The 11925-nt window shown below is 53.5% G+C and overlaps 1 protein-coding gene across 1 annotated transcript; it reads right to left on the reverse strand.

The window, feature by feature from the left end:
* Window positions 1-1348: 1348 nt before the first annotated feature.
* On the reverse strand, window positions 1349-11676 carry TACR2 (tachykinin receptor 2). The gene is made up of 5 exons (XM_032608583.1): window positions 11285-11676; window positions 9572-9742; window positions 6095-6245; window positions 5292-5488; window positions 1349-2422 (listed from the first exon to the last, which is right to left on the reverse strand). The coding sequence occupies exons 1-5, from the start codon at window positions 11674-11676 to the stop codon at window positions 2206-2208; spliced, it is 1128 nt and encodes a 375-aa protein (XP_032464474.1). The 3' UTR covers window positions 1349-2205.
* Between the last annotated feature and the right edge of the window lie 249 nt (window positions 11677-11925).

The raw sequence follows: 11925 nt of genomic DNA on the forward strand, positions 1-11925 counted from the left end.
TTTAAATGAAGGCTGTGTTCTTCAGCGTACAGCCTTCTTTTGGCTTGAGGACTTCTGTACTCTCCCTGCAGAGGGTCAAGAAGTAGCCTCTCCCCTTCTTCTAGCACCTGCCCTTCCAGTTCCCTGCTCCAGCCCCGGGGGCCTACCGCAGGGAGGGACTCCTGCAGCCCCCGCCTCGACACCTCTCAGAAGGTAAAGGGATGGAAGGCCTCCGTCTTCCAATAGCCTGGCCTCCTCACTTGTAGTTGGAACAAAGGAAAAGTCAGCTTGGCTTGCGGGGGCTGTTGGAAGCCCCATGAGAGGACAGGGCAACACTGGCCCTCCCTCCTGCTGTGCTAGAGCGGGTCCTCCCCTCATCACACTCTGCCAACTCCAGGACGATGGATGAAGAGATCCCCTGCCTTGAGCAGGTGAGGCCTTGCAGCAGCCCAGGGTAGCAGGGTTGCTGTCCTCTCCCCAACCCCCGTCATAAACGAACCCCTTCTGTGGGCCTTTGTCTGACGCTGTCATCCCTGCCCCACCGCAGTCCTGAGGTGCTCTTCCACTCTGTGGCTGCCGTTTGGGGTTCTCCCCCAGCCTGTCTGTGGACCCCACATCAGTCCACATTCTGGTACCCTGTGATTGAGGTGCGATGTGAGTCTCCCAGGCCATGACCACACCTCTGGTGGCTTTTCCCAGGACTGACTGCATGCTCCCTTGGTTTGGTGAGACCAGAGTCCCTTTATTTGTCACTGCCGGTGCCTATGACACAGTGATCTTGTGGAGAACACGGATAACATTGAACTCTAGGTGTGCATTTACAGTGTTACGTGATGCTTCTGGAGGGGCCGTGAGGTGGGAAGGGTGAGTCAGCAAGCAGGGTGAGGTGTGGACTGGGCTGGGCCTGGAGCTTTCTGGGAGATGGGACAGTGGGTGTTCTCTGCCTGCCACCTCCCTGAGCAGAAGTAAGGGTGAGGGCTGTGTTGCTGACTTGCGGAATTCAGGTCAAACGGCTGCCCTGGTAGTAATAAGTCACAGCTGCTGTTTATGAAGCACTTAACCTGTGTTGGGCCTGCCAGTTTATAGGCATCACTCCCATCATCCTCACAGCATCCCTGTGAGGTAGTTTTGCCATTGAAAGGGAAAGGAGCTGAAGGTCATTGTGACTTGTCTGAGGCCACCCAGCTGAGGCTCCTTTTTTAAAATTAATTAATTTTTTTGGCTGTGTTGGCTCTTCGTTTCTGTGCAAGGGCTTTCTCTAGTTGCGGCAAGCGGGGGCCACTCTTCATCGCGGTGTGCGGGCCTCTCACTGTCGCGGCCTCTCGTTGCGGAGCACAGGCTCCAGACACGCAGGCTCAGTAGTTGTGGCTCACGGGCCTAGTAGCTCCGCGGCATGTGGGATCTTCCCAGACCAGGGCTTGAACCCGTGTCCCCTGAATTGGCAGGCAGATTCTCAACCACTGCGCCACCAGGGAAGCCCCCTGAGGCTCCTTTTAACCACCTTCTACACCAGGGTGGATCTGGGTTCTTAGATGCTAAGGCAGAGAAGCCCTGGATTGGCTCACAGGTTAGGGGCTTTGCAGAACAAGAAGCTTCTTTCCATGTGTCTTTAGCCTAATAATAGGTCAGTGTCATGGTTGGGTGCTGCCGACAGGTGTGTTTTGTTTGGTTTATGCAACATTTATAAAAAAATGGGAGCTCAATTGAACAAACCTGGCAGTTTCACAGATTTGGATTTCTGGCTTCTCTTGAAAGGTTTGGAGGATCTGACAACACTGGGCTCCCAGCCACATGGCAGCATCTGTCCAGAGCTGATCGGCTGTCGTCCCCTTTGCATTCCTGTGCTCTCCAGTTTGCCACAGTCCCCACCCTTCCTTTTGCTCCAACACTGAAAGTCACTTACCTTTTATCATTTTATCTACAGTTTTTCTTTTATACTGGATTCGGTTTACGCATGTTGTATGCCCCAGGGAGGCATTCGAGCTTGCAACTCCCAGATTAGATAAATGTTAGCTCACACTGTCTTCTCTGACTTATTGGATGCCCTGAAGCACTGTCAGAGGGGTGGCTGGGAGAGTCAGCACCCACTGCAGAGTTCCTGGCCCCATCTTGTTTTTCCATTGATGTACTGAAGGGTGAGGCATGGGCCAAACTCTCTGATGTAGAGAGTCTCTCTGGCTACTTCTCCAGGGTGCTAAGCCTCCCCCTGCAGCCAGGCACAAGGGTTCAGGGGTCAGCAGACACTTCAGCTTGCAGACTTCCAGCCTGCCCATTGGCAGCCCCAGAGGGGGCCACATCCCCAGCCATGAACAAAGTCTCTTTAGTGTGACACCTGTTGACTCTCGTGGAAAGGGATGAGGTGTGAGTCAGCTCAGTCTTGTCCTCTTCAGTTGGCGTGACCCATGGGTAGCAACGGTAAGCAGGCCGGAATCCAGAGCGAAACCTGGGGGATGGAGGGTCATCTTGAGCAACGGAGTGAGGGCGGCAGTTATGGGAACTGTCCTGTGGCTGCTCCCACCTCCAGGAGCCGATCTCTCCTCCAGAGGAAAGTCGCTGCCTCGCTCCTAAGAGCTCAGGGTCTCTGGGGAGACACGTTCTTTAGTGGATTTGGTTTTTGGAAACAACCAGAAGTAATCTGGAGCTAAGTCCAAGAACTGAAGTGAGCAGAATGAGACCGTTTGTTATTACAAACAAACAAAAATAAACCAAGTTCGGTCATAAAGACACAACAGATTTTCTTGTTCGATTTGTTAATTGGCTTCTAAAGGAGTATGCAAAGAGGAGCCTTAAAAACTTGGGGCTTTGGCAATGTTGGGTAGAATACGGATGCTTTGAAAGAAAATATACACATGGAACTACCAAGTTTTAGTACATTTGCTTAAAAAATAGACAACTTTCCCCAAGGCAGCAAAGAGGGTCCACCTGTAAATTGGAGATCAGAGGAGGCAGAGAGTGACTGGAAGAAGTGAGAAAGAGCCGGCAGAACAGATGAGACCCTGTGTGATGCGGAGGGAGGGAAAGAACTATATGGTCTGTTCCCGGAGACGCAGGGTTCCGAGTTTCAGAAGAGCAGGCCCGATTTTGGTTCCTCCCGCTGTAGCTCTGAAGGTTTCGTGGTGCAGCCCAATAAATGCCTTTATTATGGGAGCTTCATGGCCTGTGCCCACACTCAGCATGTCCCAACCCGAGCTCCCCACCCTTTTCCCCCAGCACCCCCCTAGTCGTCCTCGTCTCAGTTCCTGACAACTGACCACGCTGTCCTTCCACTAGTTCAGGCCAGACACCTGGGGTCATCCTTGACTCCCTCTCCATCAAATTCTGTTGGCTCTACCTTAGCAGTCTCCGGACTCTGACCACTTGTCACATGTCTAAACCCACCATCTCTCGCCTGGATTATTGCACCTGCCTAACCATCTCCCTGCCTCCCCCACCTTGCTCCTCTGTGGTCCAGTTCCAACACAGTTGCAAGACTGATTCTTTTAAAAGGGAATCAGAGCGTGTGTTTCCCCCGCTCAGAACACTGCAAGGCTCCTCATGTCAGAGAACCAGCCCAAGTCCTTACCTTGACCACAGGGTCCTTTGGCTGTTCCCTCTGCCTGGAATTCTTGTCCAGACACCTACAGGGCCCACTCAGTCCTCAAGTCTGCTCAAAAGACCCCTTAGTAAAGCCTACCCTGACCATCCTGTAAAATCACAACCCTTATGCCCATTACTTCCCCCGGCACTTCCTGTCCTCTCTTACCCGGCTCTACTTTTTCTTTTTTCTATAGGATTTATCACCTAATACACAATGTATATTTACTCATTACATTTGCTTATTGTCTATCTCCACCTCCCCACTAGAGGGTCAGCTCCCCGAGGATAGTGATCACTGTTTTTGCTCCCCAGGGTGTCCCAAGGGCCTGGAACAGTGCCGGGCGCACAGAGCCACTGGTGAACGTTTTGCGGAAGAATGAAAATTCCGCCAGGAGCACCAGTCTTCAGAGCTATTGTCATCAAATACTGAATGATTCAGAAGTTGTAAAGCCCTGGGGTGTTCAGACTCCCAGGGACTGTGTCTTTGGGTAGCGGGAGAGTGACCAGTGCACAGACACAGAAGGCTGGGAGCCCCCTCCCTGATGTGACAGTCCCTGTCTCCAAGTTCGCACTCCTACAACTGCATGCAAGAGAAATGTGTGATGCGGTGATGAGATTAAAGGCCTTGGAGACACATGGAATTCCTGCTGTATGAGTTTAGGAGAGTCTTCCTTTTGGAGGCTCAGTTTCCTCATCTGTAAAATGGGGATAACACCTACCTCCCATTATATATTTGCCTCTCAGGAGACAAATGGAAGGTTCTGGCAGCCATTAAACAGTCAAAAAAAAAAAAAAAAAAAGTACAGTCTCTTACTTCCTTCGGGCCTGCCCCGGGTGGGATATCTGAGCAACAAAGATCCTACTGGCATTATGAGTGGTGTGGACATGTGGGCAGGGAGGTGATAAAAGATGCCCAGGGCCAACCTCACGCACATCATTGCCTTGTTAAGGCCAGGACTCAGTGTCCACCTCTCATCTCCTCTTACCTGGCTCCACCGTCAAGGCTTTCTGAGAGGCTGAACGACTTGCTCTGCAAGCAGGACTCCTGGGCTGGGGCTCCTGCCTGGCCCAGCACCTCCTCACCTGTGCAAGTGCCCCTGAGCAAATGCCAGCCCCTCTCTGGGACTACACTTCTCTAGAAGTACAAGGGTTGGGGGGAAGTGAGAACTTGGCTCCTTCCTTTCTGGCAGTGTCTGCCAAGGTCACTTCCTAGCTGCCCTGAAAGCCCCTTCTGTGATCTTCCAGGGAGCAACCTGCTCCCCCTCTAGTCTTGGCCCCCAGCCTCAGGTTGAGTGCTTCGTTCTGCTGCGGTTGGCGCTGTTCTCCTCGCCCAGGGACAGTCCTCAGTTCTTCCTCAGCGTAGGAAGCTCTTAAAACCATCAGTCCCTCCCTCCTTTACCTGGCTCCTTCCTTCCACCCTCTCTGGCTGTCCTTCTCCCTCTCTCCCCTCCCTCCATCTCTCTGTCCCCCTCCTTTCTTCTCCTTGTCCCAGATGCAGCCCCCAGAAGAAAGAGCAGGGGCAGGCAGACGTGAGAGCTGTGGCCTGGGCAACGGGGCAAAGCTTTGGGGAGGAGGTGGGGCTCGAGTTAGGCCTGGACCAGAGGGAGGACTGTGCTGGGGGCTCCCTGGGAGGATGGTAATCCCATGGTGGCGGGGATGGACGGGCACAGGCTCGAGCTGTGCAGGGGAGTCCAGGTGGAGCTAGGCTGGGGAGAGGGGCTGGGGTGAGGGCTCACCTGTGGTTGAGGCAGCAAGAAGTGATGGGATTGTACATGGTGGAGCTCATGGCCAGCCAGAAGAGCGCCAGGTAGACCTGCTGGATGAACTTGTGGCAGTAGATGTCCTCCTGGAAGCTTCCCAGGATGAAGAAGAGGTGGTAGGGCAGCCAGCAGATGGCAAATGTCACCACCACCAGCACCATGGTCTTCACAGACTGGTCCAGGAGAGACTCAGGTCACTCCTCAGCCTGGAAGCCCCAAGCCCCAGTTTTCCCGAGGGGAAGCACGAGGCACGTCTCATGCCAGCCTGAGAAGCCCTCAGTAAGCAGGCCCTGTCTACCTCCACAGGCTCAGGCCCCTAGAGCTTCTGCTACCCAGACGCTCCTGGGCCTTCCACCTCGGGGCTTTTGCTCAGGCTGGTCTCTCTGTCCACACTGCTGTCTTTCCTTTGAAGTCCTCACTCCTCAAAGCCCAGCTCGGTAGCCACCTCCTCTAAAAGGCGGCTTGGATCCCTGTTAGAGCCGAGCAGCTCCCCTCCCTGGAGAGTGGATGAGCTGTCGTTCCTAACCCCATCCTTAGAGGAGACCATGCCAGCTACGCGTTCCAAGGCCTCCCTCTCCCTGCAATCTGTGTCTGCCACAGCCCAAAGACCAAAGCAAGTCCGCCCGCCCGGGAAGAAGGAATGAATGTTCTGGCCAGGGACTTGGGACAAGGGCAAGTTACAGGTGGAGTCTATCCTCCGCGGCGCCCTCTAGGCGACGTGCCCGGAATGGCTGATCCCGAGGCGGGGCCAAACTTCCGGCCCCGCTCCCGGAGTTCACCTTCTCGGCCTGCAGGTGGCGCAAGTTGGTGCCATGCACCTCGTACCCTGGGACAGTGCGTCTCCAGAGCGTGAGACCGATGACACTGTAGGCGACGAACGTCACCACGAGAGGCAGGAAGTAAATGAGGGCGATCACCACGAGGTGGTACCTGGAAGGAGAATCAAGGGACTAGGCACGGGGCGACCTGGGGGCGACTCCAGCATCCGCCAGCACTCAATCCCCAGGACCTTGCTGACGCCCCTGAGCTGTCCCTGGCGGGCTACCCTGGGCCACCTCCCAAGGGCTTGGTTTGAAAAAAAAAAAAAAAAAAAGTAAAAAAAAAAAAGAAGGGCAGACTGGCTAGCACATGTGCCCAATGAGAGTTTCCCCTGCTGCAAAAGGGACACCTGTGTTAGCTCTGAGTCCTTCCAAGTGACAGACAAGTTACCAAACAAGGAAATAAATAGGAATGAAAAAGTTAACCAAGTAATACATTTGTTTAAAATTTAAAATGCCGTTAAGCACAAAGGAGGAAGTAAAATTATGTATCTCACCCCCACCACTGTTAATGGTTTGGAATATTTCTTCCAGAATCATGTAATATATGTGTATATGTATATGCACATATGTATTAGATAGATTATGTATATCTTCTATATCTGCAACTGTCTGTCTAGATAGATTTCCTAGAGTTGATATGGTTCTATCCTGCACGAACATCCCTAGCAGGGAAGGGGCAGTGGAGACAGGCCACACTGTACGTGCTGGTGGAGCATCTCTTCCTGACTATGAGCATTTGGTTGGGAACATGGCTCACATCTGCAGATACTCTTTCACACCACCTGTGAGCAGGTGGCCCGGAGCACCATTGATGGCGCTCATCCAGTCCCCGTGGAGGACACCCGGGGCTGTGTTGAGGCCTTCTCATTTCCTTTTGGAAAGATGCATGCTGCCCATTCTGGTTTCTGAGCGATGCTGTAGCCTCTCTCTGACAAGGCCCAAGCAGGAGCATCCGGTGAATGGACCCAAGACCCCTGGCCCTGTCATGTGACCTTTTTCTAGGAGAACAGAGGTGTACCCAAGCCCCTCCTTTCCTCCCCGTGTGCCAGCCTTGCTGGGTCCCTTTCAAGAGGTACTGACACCTGGAGGGAGGGGAGTAGGTGGCTCCAGCAAACGTCTTCCCTAAAGCCTGAGTTTAGAATTCGGCTTGCTTACTCTTTTGGCAAGCAGGCTAATTACAAAAGGTTTGGGGGCTCCTAGACTCCCCGATCATCATCTGTCCTACTGTGGAGCAGGTGAAGGTGGAGCAGCAGCCAGGTGCCAGGCCCTTGTACCTTACCTTCATTGTGACGTCACAGAGTGTCTGAGATAGATAGACCTTGAGGATCAGCAGGGCCACCTGTCTCAGCACCCAGAGCGGGAAAATGAGGCTCAGAGAGGCACAGGAAGTCTGTGTCCTGTGAAACAGCTCTATACGGACTTAACGCACAAATGATTTTCCTTCCACTGAGGGTCAGCCCTGTGGAGTCGGAAGAACTGGGTTCTTGCCTAGCATCTAATTTAAAGCATGACCTTGGGCAAGTCAGATCTCTCCCTCAGTCTGTTTCCCATTTGTAAAACAAGGAGTTAATCTCTACCATCCTTCCCAAGTATGAGTGACGCCTTTCTGTTGCCTCATTCTTTCGTGGGTTGGTTCAGGTTAGGAATTCACTCTGGGCTAGGTTCCCACACAAAAGGGAGTGCCAAGGAGCTTTGGGAACCATCTTCTAGGGCCTGCCAGAATCTCATAGCCTGGACTGCCTTTTTTTGTATTTTGATTTGGGGAGCGTATGTGCATTTTCCTAGATTCCTACACACACAGGATGTGAGCCTGTACGGATGGAGCCCCCAGTCTAAATCTCAGAAGCTCCCCAACCCAAGAACAAATAATATATTCTTACACACGAGAAACCAGGCTTTCCCCCAAATCCTCTCAGAATTCGAAGTAGCACCAAAGTATAGCCTTCCTAGCCCACCTCTGCCCTCCTGTTTTCCCCTGTTGCCTGGAGCAGAGTCGGAAATCACCATCCCCAGAAAGGTGGTGGTTGGTACCCTAAATTCTTACTGGTCCATACCTCAGAGAGAAAAGCTCACTGTTAAGGTGGAGAAACACCGCCCCGCAGTGGCCAGTCAGGAAATGTTCTGCTCTCCGCCCCTTCCCAAAGCCAAGAAGGGGGGCGGGTCCCTACGTAGACTCCGCCCCTGGAGCCGTGAGTCCTGAGAACGTGGGCTACGGAACGAGGGCAGAGACGCAGGGCAGCAGTTTCCCGGGAAACTCAGCAGTTGCCCGGAACGGGCTTCTCAGAGGAATGGCGCCTTCCCCGAAGGCCGCAGCGTGGCGCTCTTCTGTCTGGTGCTCGGGACGGGAGGAGACCAGGTAGGGGCGGGCGTTGGGGGAGGAGTGTTAAAAGAGGCGGGAGAGGGAGTTGAGCTGTCGCTGTGCTCTGGCGGCTCTGGGCTCAGAGCGTGCACATCCTCGGGCTTGGGGCAGCTGGGCTTTTCTTGGACTAAATCTGCCAGGTTTGTTTTCGTTTGTTCCCCGTTTAAACTACCACCTACTGGGCGCCGGTTCTGTGCCAGGCACCGTGCTAAGTTGCGTCAGGTACATTTTCTCTTCTGTGTTCGCAACAACCCCTGAGCAAGGTTCTCGTACTAATCCCCTTTAAGAGAGAAGGAGCCAAAGGGTCAGAGAGGTTAAGTGACTACAAAGGGTCCTCGGCCAGCAGGGGACAGCGCAGGACTCCAACTCGACTACTGTCTCCAGAACCTCAACCAATTCTTTATCCTCTACTACCAACCCCCCCCACCCCCCACCCCCCGTGCTTGGGGATGACAAAGCCACACCCGCTGTGAGAACTGGGCAGACTGACTCCCAGAAAGGGAAAGGACTTACCCAGTGTCACACAGCAGCTGCACCACGCCTGAGTTCTGTTTTCTCCCCCCATCCCCCAGCCCACGGTGCCTGCCTCAGGTCAAGTCCACTCCAGGCTCCTCCTGAAAACATCCCAGGCTCTGGCACCTGCCCTTTCTTTCTGTCTCGGTACCCTGACGTGTCCCTTATTTAAGTAAGAGTGGTGAGGAGATTGGGCTCTGAAGCAGGACTGCCTGGATTTAAATCTTCGATTTACCACTTACTAGCTGTGTGGTCTTAGGCACATTACTTAGTTTTTTTTAGTGCCTCAGTTTCCTCATCTGAAAAATGGGAATAATAATACATACATACTCATATTGTTAGGAGAATCCAGTGGGTTCACGTATGTAGAGTACTTAGACCAAACCTGACATTTAGTAAGTGCTAAGTGTTACTTTTAGTTGATACTGTACTCACATAATCCCCAGTTCACTCACAGACACATGTGCACACCCATACATACACCCTGCACATGTGTACGTGCACATATGTGCATGCACACACACACATGCATGTGCGCATGCTCCCCCACCCCCAGGCCTTACAAAAGGTGCGAGGCCACCACGCACTTGGTGGCACCCCGGTCCATGGTGATGGGGCGGTAGAAGCAGTGGGGGAAGGCGAGGGCCAGGGCCACCGGCCAGAGGCCAGCAATTACTGCTCTGGTGCTGGGGGCCGAGAGCCGCGGCTGGAAGGGGTGGACGATGGCCATGTACCTGTGAGCAGAGGGCGGTGTGAGTGGTGGGTGCCCTCCCGTCAGACCAGCCCAGATCCGCTAGTCCCATTCCCTGCACCCTGGCTGACGACCTGCAGAGAGCCAGCTGGGCTGGTGCTCTCCCACAGCCATGTGGGACACTAGCGCCCTACACGCCTGCCCACCCCACCCGGTTCCACCACATGGCCTCCCTCTGAGCACGGATATGCTCTCGATGGCCACAAGAGAGCGGTGTGGCGACACCGGCAGTCCATCTGGGGCCTTGTCCTGAAGCTCAGCCCTGCCGAGTTCCCCAGCCACACAGCCTGTCTTCCGTTCAGAAACCTTAACAGAGCCCAACGGTCTCCTGGACAAAGCCCAAAGCAGCTGCCCACCAGCTTTCTGCCGTGGAGGAACTGCTCTACATACACCGAGACGGCTTTGGTCCTAGATGACCCCCGGGCCTTCCTCCCTGGGATTAATCTGAACCCTGAGACCAGGCCAGAGCAATAGGACGCAGCTCAAATCCCACTCTCACAATAAAGCTGATCCTGACACCCATCTAACACTACGACCTGTCCTCCCCCAGCACACATACCTTAGTGCCTCGGATCCCCTTCCTGGTGTTTTTCCATAGCACTCATGACCTCAAAATACAACATATCATTTGTTTAGTCTTGTGTTTATTATTTAAATTCTCACTAGGGCAGGCACCTTTGTCTGTTTCTTCCCCCAGTGCCCAGAACAGTATCTGTACATAGTAGGCATTGAACATAAGAATGAATGAAGAAATGAATGGACGAGTCACCATTATTACCATCCTGACCTGAGCCACCATCCTTCCTCACCTGGGTTATTAGTCAATGTCCTCCTGCCTGGTCTCCTGGCTCCCACCCTGCCCTCTACAGTCCGTACTACCCACCCTCCACCCAGCCTTTAAAATGGAAGTTCCATGAGACCATGATTCCGGGACTCTTTTCCCACTGGTGTTTATTCCCCAGTGCCTGAAACAGTGCCTCAAATACCTGAGTGAATGAAAAGAAAGTCTTAGGGGACCTTCAGATCTCCCGACTGATCACTCCTCCACCCCTCCTGCCCCCACCCCATCCCCGTCAGAACGTCACAGTCTGCAGCCCCAGAGAGCGGCATCAGGGAAGTAATTGGCCCCATCTTAATGATATAGTAACTGCGTGCAGTGTTAAAATTTCCCCTCATATAATATATCTAGGAATAGGATGACAATATAAGCAATTTCCTTTCAGTAAAACAAAGATCAGCTCCAGAGAAGAACACTTCAGAAGGTCCCTAAAACACTGTTGGTCTTCCCCTGTAGCCTTGAACAGCCGTCTAGTGCAAAGTTCTTCCTTGTGTCTAACGTGAACCTTACTTGCTTCGGTTCCACAGTCCCCTGTCTGACAGATGCATAGTTTAGGATCATGATCAGGTTAGGAGGCAACTAATTCACTGGGTTCTACCCTTAACTTGCTGTGTGACTGTGGGCAAGTTACCAGCCCTGTGTGAACCAAGAAAAGCGAGCCGACTCCTCGCAGCTGCCCCCTCTTGCCTGTCGGCGGCGCTGGTGGTCATGGAGTAGATGCTGACAAACATGGCTGTGATGGGGAAGAGGTTCTGGAAGTAGCAGAAGGTACGGCCAAAGTACCAGATGTTGTGGCTGGCGTAGACGAAGTTGAAGGCGGCGTTGAAGGCGGCCATGCAGAGGTCGGCCAGGGCCATGTTGACAGTGAAGTAGTTGGTGACTGTGCGCATCCTCCAACGGGCGAGGATTATCCAGATAACCGCAGCATTGCCCATCACAGCCACCAGCACCGGGGCCAGGTAGGCTGCTGCCCACAATGCCAGATGCCAGCCAGGCATGGAGAAGGCTGTGATGCTTGTGGTGTTGCTCTCAAGGCCAGATGAGATGTTGGTGTCGGTCACCATGGCACAGGCTCCCATGGCTGCCTCTGGGTCTGGGACAACAATCTAGCTCCTTGACTCCTTCCAGGCCCTGGTGCCCTGCCGGATATGCTGTAGAAGACAAATCCTCTTTGGTGCATGAGTATGGGCGAGCGAGGGAAGCACTCCTGTGCAAAGCCAGGCACAACTGGGGAGCCAGGGGGCACTCCCAAGTCTCAAGCAAAGATGAGTTAGGCTGAGCAGAGAGCCGGGTCCAGAGCCGTTGGCATTTTACATTCCCATGGCCTG

This window comes from Phocoena sinus, chromosome 16, assembly GCF_008692025.1.
Source record: "Phocoena sinus isolate mPhoSin1 chromosome 16, mPhoSin1.pri, whole genome shotgun sequence".
NCBI lineage: Eukaryota > Metazoa > Chordata > Mammalia > Artiodactyla > Phocoenidae > Phocoena > Phocoena sinus.